Source organism: Larimichthys crocea, chromosome XVI, assembly GCF_000972845.2.
Source record: "Larimichthys crocea isolate SSNF chromosome XVI, L_crocea_2.0, whole genome shotgun sequence".
NCBI classification, from domain to species: Eukaryota; Metazoa; Chordata; class Actinopteri; family Sciaenidae; genus Larimichthys; species Larimichthys crocea.
The window spans coordinates 11,022,043-11,034,780 of NC_040026.1; the positions used below are offsets into that span (position 1 = coordinate 11,022,043).

Genomic DNA, 12,738 nt, shown 5'->3' on the forward strand with positions numbered 1-12,738 from the left:
ATCGTAGCAGGGAGAAAAAGCTGTTATCTGGGTGGTTGACATGCTTAACGATTTTGCAGCATCTGGTACACGTCTTTAAGGAAGGATAGAGCACCACCTACACATTCAGCTGAACAAACTACTCTTTGCTGGGCCATGCGGTCTCCTGATAGTGACGTTCCCAGTCAGGATCCTCTCAATGGTGCAGGAGTAGAAGTTCATCAGTATTCAAGGTGACACCTGGAGTTTCCTCGAGCCGCCACACTTTGAAACAGTGTATACTTTGCCTCGGGTTATATTATCTATCATATTATTGGAATATTAATACTGATGCTATAACAAATGAGCAACATTTTAATGCCAATGAATAACATGCTTTGTTTGTAAAATCTTTATCTACAAAGTAATTGGACCTATAGTTGTCAGATGAAATAGTGGAGTAGAAGTATAAAGTAGCATCTAGTTGTCAGATGAAATAGTGGAGTAGAAGTATAAAGTAGCATCAAATTTAAATATTCAATCAAAGTAAACACCTCGAAATAGAAAAATTGCAAATAAATAAATAAAGTAAATAAACTTAGTAGGATACTTTCTAGTACTGCATACAAGTTAAAGCAGACAACATACAAAAGACATACTGCCACAACAACATGAAAAACATTCCAAGAGGGCTAAGAGTTGCCTGGCAAGTCATGAAATGTTAATAATTATAATAAAAACATTTAAAAACTATTTATATGCACAACAACAACAACAACAAATTACACAGAAGGTGCATATTCCAGATATTTTAAAACTTGAACAGGACAGGTGCATCCTAAATTAGCATAAAAACTAGAAACAGGTCCACACCATCTTTAAAAATCTCTTATACTAAAAATACTACTAATAAAAACATTTCCTCAAAATGTTAAACTATTCCTTTAGTAATCTTAATCTTATTAATGTTTAAAGGGTTGTTAGATGTCAAGCAGCAGCTGATATTCTTAAATGAAATGTTTAAGATTATAGCCATAGTTCATGTCATCAATAATGATGAGAAATCAGGTTTTGGAGTTGTACTAAAGATGTAACTTTATTTTGTAAAAACTTGTCCAATCAAGCCAGCTGGACCAACTTTTTCGATTCTTTGTAAGTCGATTTTTGGTTACTTTATTTGTTTTTAAAATCCACTGATGAATCCACTTTGAATAAATAAGTTCCTCTGTTGTGGAAAAAACGCCGCACAACTGCAGCTCTTTGTTCCAATCAAGATAAACACAGCAGACCCAACGAGTCAGACTTGTTGGTACAAATGAATACCCAGGTGAACACGGGCCTGCTCTGGAGGTCTTATCTGTGTAACCCGGTGTAATTTGACAGTGAATGGTGGCAGTGAGGATGGCTGCACAGCACAGTGGAAAGGAAAATGGCCCTCAGCCCCAGCTCTGTGCATAAGCATGTTTACAGTTCCCAGTGCACTGTTGTGTTTTGATAACCTTTCCCTTGCAGAACAGCCCCCGGAAAAGCTACTTGGTTGGTTTACATAAATGCATGTACACACACAAACACACACACACACACACATGCAGACAACGCTATGAATGGAGGAAGCAGAGTCTAAGACAACCATCAGGAGGACAGAGAGTGACCAGAGGAGAACTAAGAGCTGTAATCACTGCGGCCGGCTGCAGACAGGACGCCAGAGGAAGCCTTGTCATGGGAGTGAACCATGAGGTGCTTATCAGATCTCAGTTCAAACCAACCTGATACAGTGACCTCCTCCTCTCCTCCTGCCTCTTTCTGTTGGTCTATTTACAGCTTTGTATGAATCAATCTGTTTTTCTAGTCTGGAGTGAATAGGCCCAGACACTTGAGTGAATTTGTATAACGGAGTCAGTTATTGTTGCTTTGAAGTGAAGTGTATAAAGCATAAAATTAAATCGATTAATCTAGTAGGTTAGAACTCTATAGCACTGGAAGTATTTTCATCTTTAAATTAAACCAAAAGTTGGAATTTCATGCTCAAAATAAAAATACTCCATTACAAGTGAAAGTCCCACACTGAAAATGTTACATAAATAAGTATTATTAGAAAGTGTGCTTAAAGTATCAAAAATAAAAGCACTTGGTACATAAAACCAACCAATAAATCTGCCAACTATGAGAGTAATATCATTATATATTATTTCAGATTTTTATTTCTGTTCCATCAATGTGTAAACAGAAGTTTTCTGTAGTGGTTAGAGCTAATTTAAATGGTTTTAATTTATATACTGATAGTTTAATATAAAAATATATGTCATATTTAATAAGATCATTATATCTCTATGTGTAAAATCTGAAATTTAAAAGTGAAAATAAATGTCAAATCAGTAATTTAGCCATGTGAATATCGTGATCAAGCAGTACTATATGAGCAAAAAACATAATAAGAAAACATGAAATTATTTTCAGATGAATAATGTTTTAAAATGGTGTAAAGTTTTACTGAATTAAAAGCCTGCTACATGTAGGTACATGGTGTTGGTGTAGTTTATCTGATACCAAAAACTGATCAAGTTAAAGATTGAAGAATGACAAAACTGAAAACACAGACTCTCAAAAAAATAAAACATATAAAAACATTTTACAAACTAGAAAGGGAGAGTAGAAACTTTCTTCAATTTTTAATTCTAATTGGAAGTCCCTGTCAAACAGCCTTTACTTGACCAGACATTAAAAATAATTATTTTTATTTATATTGTTTAAAAAGCAGAGAGAAGCATATGATGATGATAATCTTAAGAGTAGTAGAATTTACACAAAGAGAGAATAAAAACAATACTGGAATCAGTTTATATTGTGTTGTAAACTCCTCCTCAGTTTCTTAAACTCTTAAACTCACATGTGATTTATTTCACCTGAACTTCAAACACAATTTCTTTTCTTTTTTTTTAAGATTATTTTTTTGGCCTTTGCTTTATTGATAGACAGCTGAAGAGTGACAGGAAACGTGGGGAGAGAGATGGGGAATGGGCCACACAGGTCAGGATTCGAGCCTGGGCCTCCGCAGCGAACCTTTGCATATGGGGCAGCGGCTCTACTGACTGAGCTAAACGCCACCCCCGAATCCAAAATTTCTTAAAAAGTAGCAGAAGTAAAGACCAGTGATTTCTTTTCATGCTCCAAGATGCTCGACGGGTTTTTTATGAAGCCAGTTTATAAAAATCTGGGGGTACACCTATAATTGAGCACAACATTGACCATTTTGCTGCTTCATTAGTCTATCAGAAATAAAGAGAGAATTGCTTTAATGTCTCAGGGTTGACCGATATAGCGCCTATAGGCCTCTTATGCACCAGCGGGGCCACACACAGAGTCCAGGCTAACCTCAGGCTGTTTTCCCGGCCTCTGTCACCTCATGGGAGACCTTCAATTGCCCCGTTAAGAGCCCTTCAAAATACACATCCCCCTGTTTTATAGAGACGGAAACAATTTATGGCCATTACAGAGCATTATAGATAGCATCTACAAAACTTCCCGTTGTTGACTAAACGTCTGCCAGAGTGGACACACACACACCCCAAAGAGTTAACGGAGAAAAAGAAAACAAAGATGCAAAGAATCTTGTTTGTTAGTTTGGGGTTAGCTGTTTTAAGTACAGTTACAGAGATTAGGCTTTAAAAAGAAGCAAAATAAAACATGAAGGCGGTCTACAGGTTTAGCGGACCACCCAGAATCCATTGGAAGTTGGGGAGAGGAGCTGTTTGTCCAGCACACTCACTATGGGTTCAGACGACCAGACTGCTACTGTTAGACTGGACCTGGACCAGTCCAGCTTAAAGGGTACTCCTCCAGTTTACAGGTGTTGTGGTTTACAACTTACTGTGTATATAAAACAAGTTGTATACAGCTGTTTGTGGCTCCAGAGGACACTGCCTGAAATCTGCTAAACTGCCTCAAGTGATGTCACTTAAGTCAGCATCAGGTGGTGATAATTAGGTGGTGATAATTTTAACAAAATCCGCTGGTGTGGAGTTAGAAAGACGTGAGCTTACCAAACCATGTCATATCTACTTGAGGCTAGTGTCCCCGAGGCTACATTGGCCACTACTAACCCAATCTCGAAGCTCATTGGCTATTGACTGATGATGATTTAGCCTCTGGGGGCAACAGCCAATGTTTTGGTGATTCTGGTGTGGCCAGCAGATATCTGGATAATGGATATCCGGGCCAAGACTTCCTCTTTCAAATGCCTGTCATTGTTTACAAGCTGATTGAGACACAAGAATGGAGTTGAGAGACGATGTCTACAACCAGATCATTTCACATGGTCAGAAAAAGGTAATAATAGCTAAACTGATGGGTTGCAACCAAAGTCTGATCAAATGTGATTGATCAATAGTAATCAGACTTCAAATGGACTATAAACGTAATCCAGAATGTTTCCAGTACCAAAACCTTGTCTCTTGCCTACATTCTGAATTCTGGATTCATATCAAATCAAATCAAATTTTATTTGCATAGCCCAAATTCACAAAAACACATTTGGCCTTTACAATCTGTACAGGGAGTGACACCCTCTGTCCTTAGACCCTCGGTTCGAGTGAGGAAAAACTTGCCCACAAAAAACTTTAACAGAGAAAAAAGGTGGAAGAAACCTCAGGAAGAGCCACAGAGGAGGGATCCCTCTCCCAGGACGGACAGACGTGCAATAGATGTCACGTGTACAGAACAAATCAACACAAACATATTGTACAATTACAATGAATGATAAAATGACAATGAATTACAATGAATGATAAAATGATTACAGTAGCAGTGGAACCTGTGATAGAGATAGAGAGACACAGATGCACAGCAGCAGCAAGTTTAGTTAGTAACATGCATTAATGACATGTATGTTTACAGATGGTGAGAGAGGGAGAGAGAGAGGGAGAGAAGATTTGAGTACAGTGTTCAGTAAAGGGAGATGTGACTGCATCTTCAACCAATACCTCGCCTGACTAGGCACAGACAGACAGACAGAGTCAGTCAGAGAGTTTAGTCAGTTAGCAGTTAGTCCAGCATAACTAAGAGATGACCTGAGCCAGCCTTAACTATAAGCTCTATCAAAAAAAAAAAAGTCTTAAGTCTACTCTTAAAAGTGTTGACTGTGTCTGCCTCCTGAACCCAGAATGGTAGTTTGTTCCACAGAAGAGGAGCCTGATAGCTGAAGGCTCTGGCTCCCAATCTACTTTTGGAAACTATAGGAACCACAAGGAACCCAGCATCCTGAGAGCGCAGTGTTCTAGAGGGGTAGTAAGGTATTATGAGCTCTTTTAGATATGATGGTGCCTGACCATGAAGAGCTTTGTACGTGAGGAGGATAATTCTAGATTCATATGCAGATATTGCAGATAATTACTAGCATGATACACCCAAATCTCAGACCAGAGCATTGGTGGTTGTGTTGCATTGTGGATAATGAAGGTTCCAGGCATTGCCGAGGAAGAAGAAGCCATGGACTAAAACAAATAGTATGACTGGTTCGGTTGCATTGATTTTGATCTTATTTTTTTAACTGTCCATCGAGAGTTTGACAACTTTAATAAAGTGTAATGCTCAATCGGTGCAGTACTCTTTAAAGACTTTCTCTGATTGCGACTGTGATCTATAAACTGGCCAATGATTGCCTCCATGCATTGCTCAACAAGGGCCAAGAGGCCCTGCAGCCCAGGGTTGTTATATGTTGTCACAAATACAAATATACAAACAAGATGCAGCATTCACTTTTTATAAATACCCCTTGTATTTTTGTATAGCATCTATATTTTTAGCATTGCATTTGTATTTATATTGTGTTTTTTTTTACCTTGTCTATATTGACGCTACACTATGCTATTACCTATATTAGGACCAGCACCTCGTTGAAGCCCCCTGTAATTTCATTGTGCTTACAGTATGTCTGTTGTAAATTAACAATAAAAGCTTTCGATTAGTCTCTATTCTAAAAAGGAACAGAGTATCCTGCTTAGTCTAACAGCTGTAGTACGCTGCCGAAAGCAATTTTAGGGAACTGAAGCCTATTGGCTATGCACTAAAGCATTTCCTGTTTGCTAGACTGGTTAGACATTTTTACTCTACACTTGAGAGAGAAAACATCCTTCTACTCCACCTACAGCTGCAGGAGTGTTTAACAGAGTTAAGTTTTAATTTCCAAAACATTTTATTAAGATAAAAAAGAATAAAACATTACCCAAAAATTAATAAATTAGAAAAATGAGACAGAGTAGGTAATAATATCTTGAAAATCTTGATGTCTGTCACCAGACAAAATAAATATGAGATTCATGTGAATTAGATAATGACTTAAGTAGTGCACAAGACTGGAACAAGAGTTCAAAGTCCTCAGAAAGGTGGTCCTGTGTCTTGAGACCTGCAGCCGTTCCTGGAGAGCAGCTGGGACGAGGAGGAGGAGAGGGGGGCTGGAGGCAGCCGTCATCAGAGGAGCTCAGAGTGAGTTGTCAGCTGGCTGAGCAGAGCATGGTGGCAGAGCAGAGCAGAAGGACAGGGTGTTGCTGTTGGGCTTTGGCCAGGAGAGTCAGAGGAGCCAAACACTTTGGATCACACGTCCGACTCCTCAAGGTGTAGATATGTTTGATAACTCTAACTACCCCTTCAACTGTTTTAACTACGATGGAGACGGATACCCTTCCTCAAGCACAGACGAAGAGAAGAAAATGTGTCGGCCCGCTTACAGGTATGGATTTTAAAAAATTCATCTTTGATTAAGTAACTTTTTTAGATGACTTTCTGTATTTTATATATATTTATTTAGAGGCTTTCACAATTTGATATGAAGACACTTTTCTTGTTTTTATCATCATCAAGTTGCCAGTTTGAATGAAACAAAACAAAAATAATTTTTACTGAAACCAAAACACTAATCAAAAAATGAAGCTTGCTTTAGGAGGCATAGTTAGATAAGTAAATTAGTCATACATAGCTGAATCATTTCTCTTCACTGGTGTCTGTAGATCATTTCCTGCTAATATCCAGTTTTTTCACTTTTTTAATAATGTTACTTCATGATTACTTTACAGACTTTTTATCGCAGCTATAAAATGATATAAAAGGAGATGGAAAAAATGTGCATCTGTTTAAACTGTGTGAAATTAAACAGAATATTCAAAACTTCCAATTAATCCCTCACCGAGTTAACAATGATGTTTGGTTCGGTTGTTTCTTATCATGTTGAACTGATGACAAAGATCTGTTATAACACATGACGCGTTACTTCTCTTCTCAGTAAAACTGTAAAACGGATTTTCACAATATCATCACATTTTTACATCTGTGATTGGTGTTGATGGCATTTTTTGTGCAGCACAAAATGTCTATTTAGATTTCAGTTTAGATTTTCTGGCTTGAACATGAGTCTGTTCTTAATTGTTCTTATGTACTGCAACATCACTGTGTAAGATATAGAGAATAAGTAGAAGAGAATATGTAAAAACCTTTAGAACAGAAAAACAATTTTTATTTGCTGTAATAATAATGCATTTTGTCATGCATGTCATTTTTTGATTTTGTCGACATCATCGAATTATTAAGTTGTATGTTGTTGCAAATGGATTACCACTCCCACCACTTTTTAATAAGGCAAAGAAAGCAATGAAAAACAGAAACTCAAACTGGTCAGGTTTGGAGCGATCACTGTTTTCACACATACAGTATTGTGGTCTGAGGGTAGAGTCAGTAAGTGTTAATGTCTTCATCGTTTTCTATTTTTTTTGTGTTTTTTTTTCAACTTGTATTATCTGTTTGTGTGTCAGCTACATAGCCCTGATAGCCATGGCCATCCAGCAGAGCCCCGATCAGCGAGTCACTCTGTCGGGCATCTACGAGTTTATCATGAAGAGATTTCCTTACTACCGCTCCAACCAGAGAGCCTGGCAGAACTCCATCAGGCACAACCTGTCTCTCAACAGCTGCTTCATCAAGGTACACTGCAACACATTACGCCAATTTAACAAGATATTCAATTTGTGTCCTTTAAAGGGAATCTGACTTTAAGATTTGAAACTTTTTACATATTTATTATTGTTTTTGTGCCTTTCTGTCTTCTTAGCAGTAGAGAAAGAGAGATATTTATAGTTAAGTGTTCTTTTTTCTTTCCAGTAGTAGCAATAGTGTGTTTTTTCCTCTTATTTTTAATAGTAGTGTAATATTTTTAATCATTACCAAGTATTTGTCATATTTCCTACAGGTTCCTCGCACAGAGGGTAATGAGAAAGGGAAAGGAAACTACTGGACTTTTGCCACCGGCTGTGAATCCATGCTCGACCTGTTTGAAAATGGAAACTTTCGGCGACGCCGGCGCAGGAGGAACATGAAAATTGGCTTCCGTGATTCAGGTGAACCTCCTTTCCACCCTTTGGAGAGCCACAGCAATCAGCGCATGCCTGCAGCTCGCCGCCCTGAACCCGACTCCACTCTCTGCCCTTTGAACCCTGAGAGGCCGAGGCCGGGCCCCCAGCAAAACCATCTTATCTCAAACCCCACCCAGCAGGGGAAACCAGAGTCAGAGATCAAGTTTAGTATTGACTACATCCTATCCACTCCAGATCCACCTCTGCCTGGGTTCAGATCCTCCCACGGCCCGGTTCACATAGGGCCCACGGGGCCGCCCATACACGTTCTGGAGCCTCAACATCTGAACCTGCACTTCTGGACTCTGTGAGAGGAGAGGAAAGCAGAGACTGAACTTATTCCTTCATCGTCACCTGTGTCCAACACTGGGACGTACTGCGAGGACATCTAAAGACAGAAGAGAAACTCCACAAGAGGAATTTTACTGACTTGAAAATGTAAATGAAGAACAAAGTATAGAGGTACAGTATTATGAGATGGATTCTAGATGGAAAAAAGTCACTGAGCATCATGCTGTCTAAGAATCCATCCAAAAGATAAAATGTGAACAATACAGAACAATACAGCAAAGCATTCATATTGTTATTAAACTGTATGTGCAGTGTCCAGTGCTGACCTAGACTAGGTTTACAGTATACCTATATGTATATACACGAGAGCTGATGTCTTCGAAACTGCTTTAAAAATCATATTAGGAAAAACAAACCGCATTTTTTTAGACTTCTTTGATTCTCATTGCTCATTCGCTTAGCCAGAGGCAGTCTATTAAACCTTAATATGATTTATGTCACTTCTCTTCTTTATTTCTGATTAATGGCAGACTCGTCCTTGTTTTAGTGTCTTGTAAGGACAAATGTCTGTGACACAGAGTTCAGCAATACAAACTGGTCAAAACCTTGTATTGGGTTAAGATCTCTCCAGAAATGCTACAAGATGTATAGAAATGCTCTTTTCACACACAGAAAAACACACACAGAGAAACACAAACACACAAATCAACTGTTACATTCTTAAACTGTGAATTTACACACATATGAATATGGAAATATTTTCATTTCAAAAAAGTTTAACTGCAGGACACAAGATGTTTCCTAAATTCAGGCCATTCTCAGTATATCTGTGCTGGAGGCTTCAAGTTTCCACAAGTTGCATTTAACATGATTGCCTTCCAAACCACTTGTGGTGTCAGATTTTTTATCATATGATCACGTTTGTAACGTAGATGAGGAACTTTCTAGTGATGGTCAGGTCTTTTTCACAAAAGACATTTTGACATACCAAACCACAGAAAACAAAGGTGTAAATAATCAAATGAATTCCATTTATCTGCCTCAGTCTCCGAGTACTGAAAAAAAAAAGAAAATCCAAACTATTTAAACAATTTCATATCAGCAGGAAATAGTAAATTATGCGTAATGTTTTGACCTTTAAATGTGTCACTGCAAATTAGATCGAACAAAGAGAGAGTTCCAAATTCATCCAACATACTAATAATTAAAAAAAACAAAAAACAGTCATTCTTAAAAGCACTTGGTCATTAAGTATACAATTGATAGAATTCTCCCACAATGCAATACACAAAAGAAATGGAGTAAAAAAGATTAAAACTAGTTGCAGCTGGGTGTGAAACACCCTGAAAAACAAAAAAATAACTGCAAAACATTTTGCTGTCTCTATGTTTAAACTTAACCAACACTGTCAGGAAGTCACACTTTGACTTCCCTTGTACAGCGCACATATTGCCTCATTTCCTTTTTTCTTATATTCCAGTGTATACAAACTTCTGCATACATTTGCTGTACATTCAATGTCTTTAAAGATTTAATACTTACTTATTTAGCGTGCTTACTTCGAGCAAATTCCATGTAGTACAAACTGAAGGACAACCTGATCCTGTCATGACTTTCGGGGACACTTGAACCAAATGGGGACGTCTTTAATATTAGCACCTGTGCTTTTCCTACTACCTATTACATGCTGTAGAAGAAAGGCCTTTTCTGACTGCGCTCAGTCATTTCACACCCACCTTCAACCCACATTTTGCTAATTTTTTCATTGACCTTTTGAAATCCTGATTGACTGACACTTAAATTCTAATCCAGTCACTCCTTATTATAACATATTGTATCCAGACACTTAAAAGAGGCCTAACGAAACAGAGGTCTGGCCAACATTTCTTGCCTGTACAAGAGAGATCAATCATGGCGTGTTCCTGTACCGTTGAAGGGACATTTTTCAATTTAACCTTTATATTATGTCTTGACTACATCAGAGGAGGGTTTCAACACACTTAACATGAGTGGCATTTAATATAGCATAACACTTTCAAGGTGAGGCCGAGATGTGACCCTATTTAAATACAGTGGCTCCTGCACCTCCCCCAACAAACACACACACACACACACCACACACCCCATGACGCAATTATAATTAAACACACCTTATGCCTCCTTTGCAAATGCCCCTCATCGATCTGTGCGTTTTTAACATTCATATGTGAACTGCCCCCCAGCAAACGTCTGCGGCGGCACGAGCGTTTATGGATCAGCAAGTTTCCATTAACAAAGTTGTTGATGTTGAATAGCGGGGGCTGCTGCGGCTGCCATGATGCCGCGGATATATTTGGGTAAATTAACTTAGCATAAAGTGCTCCGAGGCTACGGGGGTCTTCTGAGGCAGCTAAAGAGAAAGCAAGGCACCAGTCAGGCCCGAAAAGTCAATGCACATATTATGTTGTCAGTGAATATATGAAACTGTAGCTAGTGGCACGGTGTCCCGATGAATGGCCTCTATTAAATAACTACTCTAAATGCATCTCCTTTGTTTCATTCATGGTTAATCCTTCTAACATCTTGAGCCAGTTGTTTATAATTACCTAGACAATAATATTTCTCATTTATACGTCTGTGTGTGTACATTTGTTTGAGACTTCATTATGCGTATGCTGCCAGGTAAAATGAGCAGCTCAGGGGCAACAAAGAGTGGAATTGCAGGTAGAGAAAATGGGGGAAGCGTTGATCTGCAACGTTAATATAAAGTAAATCATAAACACAAATAGGTCATTTAATCTTGAGTGTTTGTTTAGTGATTGGATTTCACTGAGGCTGTGGTGAGGATTGTGGGGATGAAGATAAATATGAGCGGATTGTTTTCTTCTTACGGCAGCATATCTCTTCAGCGTATGGGTGTGATTTCTCTGCTCTTAACTGTTTCACTGAGCTGTGGCTGGAGGAGTGTGACTGATCTGCACCGGAGAGACACTGATATCAGTATGAGCTACCGGCTAATGAAGATTAGTGAAATAGCCCAAGGACTTTGAGACACACACGTCTGCCCTTTGCCGATTTTATAGCCGCTGCAATATGCTATTATTTTTAAATGGCTTCAAGTGTGTGTGTGTGTGTGTGTGTGTGTGTGTGAGTGTCAGTAATGAGAAAATCAACACAGCATGTCAATCAATGGCAGTTGGGAGACGTGTTTACATTTCGACTGAAGGATGTCCCTGCTAGGAATACAACAGAAGTGGTTGACTGGAGGGTTTTATTTTCCACAAAGAAAATGGAAAACAGGCAATTTAATAAAGGAAAGGGTTTGACATTCAAATGAAAGTGTAACTCAGGAATCTGCCAGATATCCGTTTGAATTTGTCACTTTTTATTTGATAAACACTTCATCTGTGGAACCGTTTCAGGAACTATTTGTTTCACCAGAGGGTCACGATTTGACCCTTTGACTCATTGTTTGATATCAGCTGCAGCCAAAACTCACTAAGAACTCCTCAGTTAAACAAATAACTTGAAATATGTATAATGTTATGTAACACAACAGGCGGAGGTGTTGCCAAACTGAATTACAGTCAAACATTTTAGCCTAAAAGATGTTTATCTTAAAAGTGGCAGTGGTGGAAGAAGTACTTAAGTAGAAATACTTTATTACAAGCCTTGCTTTCCAAATTGTATTTAAATACAAAAGTATTAGCGTCAGAATATATTGCCAATATACTAGAGAGTTAAAGTACTTGTTATGCAGTGTCTCATTTCAAACTAACATATTACATTATTATTATTACAGATTATGTATTATGATTATTTGAATTAATGATGTGTTCATGTGTACATCACAGATGGTAAAGATAGGCTTTTACATACTATCTTGTGAATTTACCCCCCAAAATTAAAAAAATAATAATACAAAAATATGTACAATACAATAACAACAATTGAGTTTTAAATCATTTAATTGAATCGGCAAAGTAACTATAAATGTATCATCAAATGTGATGAAGTAAAAGGCACAATATTTCCATCTGTATTGTAAAGAAGATGAAAGAAAACGGTAAAAAAAAGTAGAAAACTGCAGTTAAGTACAGTGACGAATAGAAAG

At 38.0% G+C, this 12,738-nt stretch overlaps 1 protein-coding gene across 1 annotated transcript; it reads left to right on the plus strand.

Annotated features, from left to right (window-relative positions):
- Positions 1–6,084: 6,084 nt before the first annotated feature.
- On the plus strand, positions 6,085–9,140 carry foxl3 (forkhead box L3). The gene is made up of 3 exons (XM_019258752.2): positions 6,085–6,682; positions 7,758–7,926; positions 8,192–9,140. The coding sequence occupies exons 1-3, from the start codon at positions 6,576–6,578 to the stop codon at positions 8,663–8,665; spliced, it is 750 nt and encodes a 249-aa protein (XP_019114297.1). The 5' UTR covers positions 6,085–6,575; the 3' UTR covers positions 8,666–9,140.
- The last annotated feature ends 3,598 nt before the right edge of the window (positions 9,141–12,738 follow it).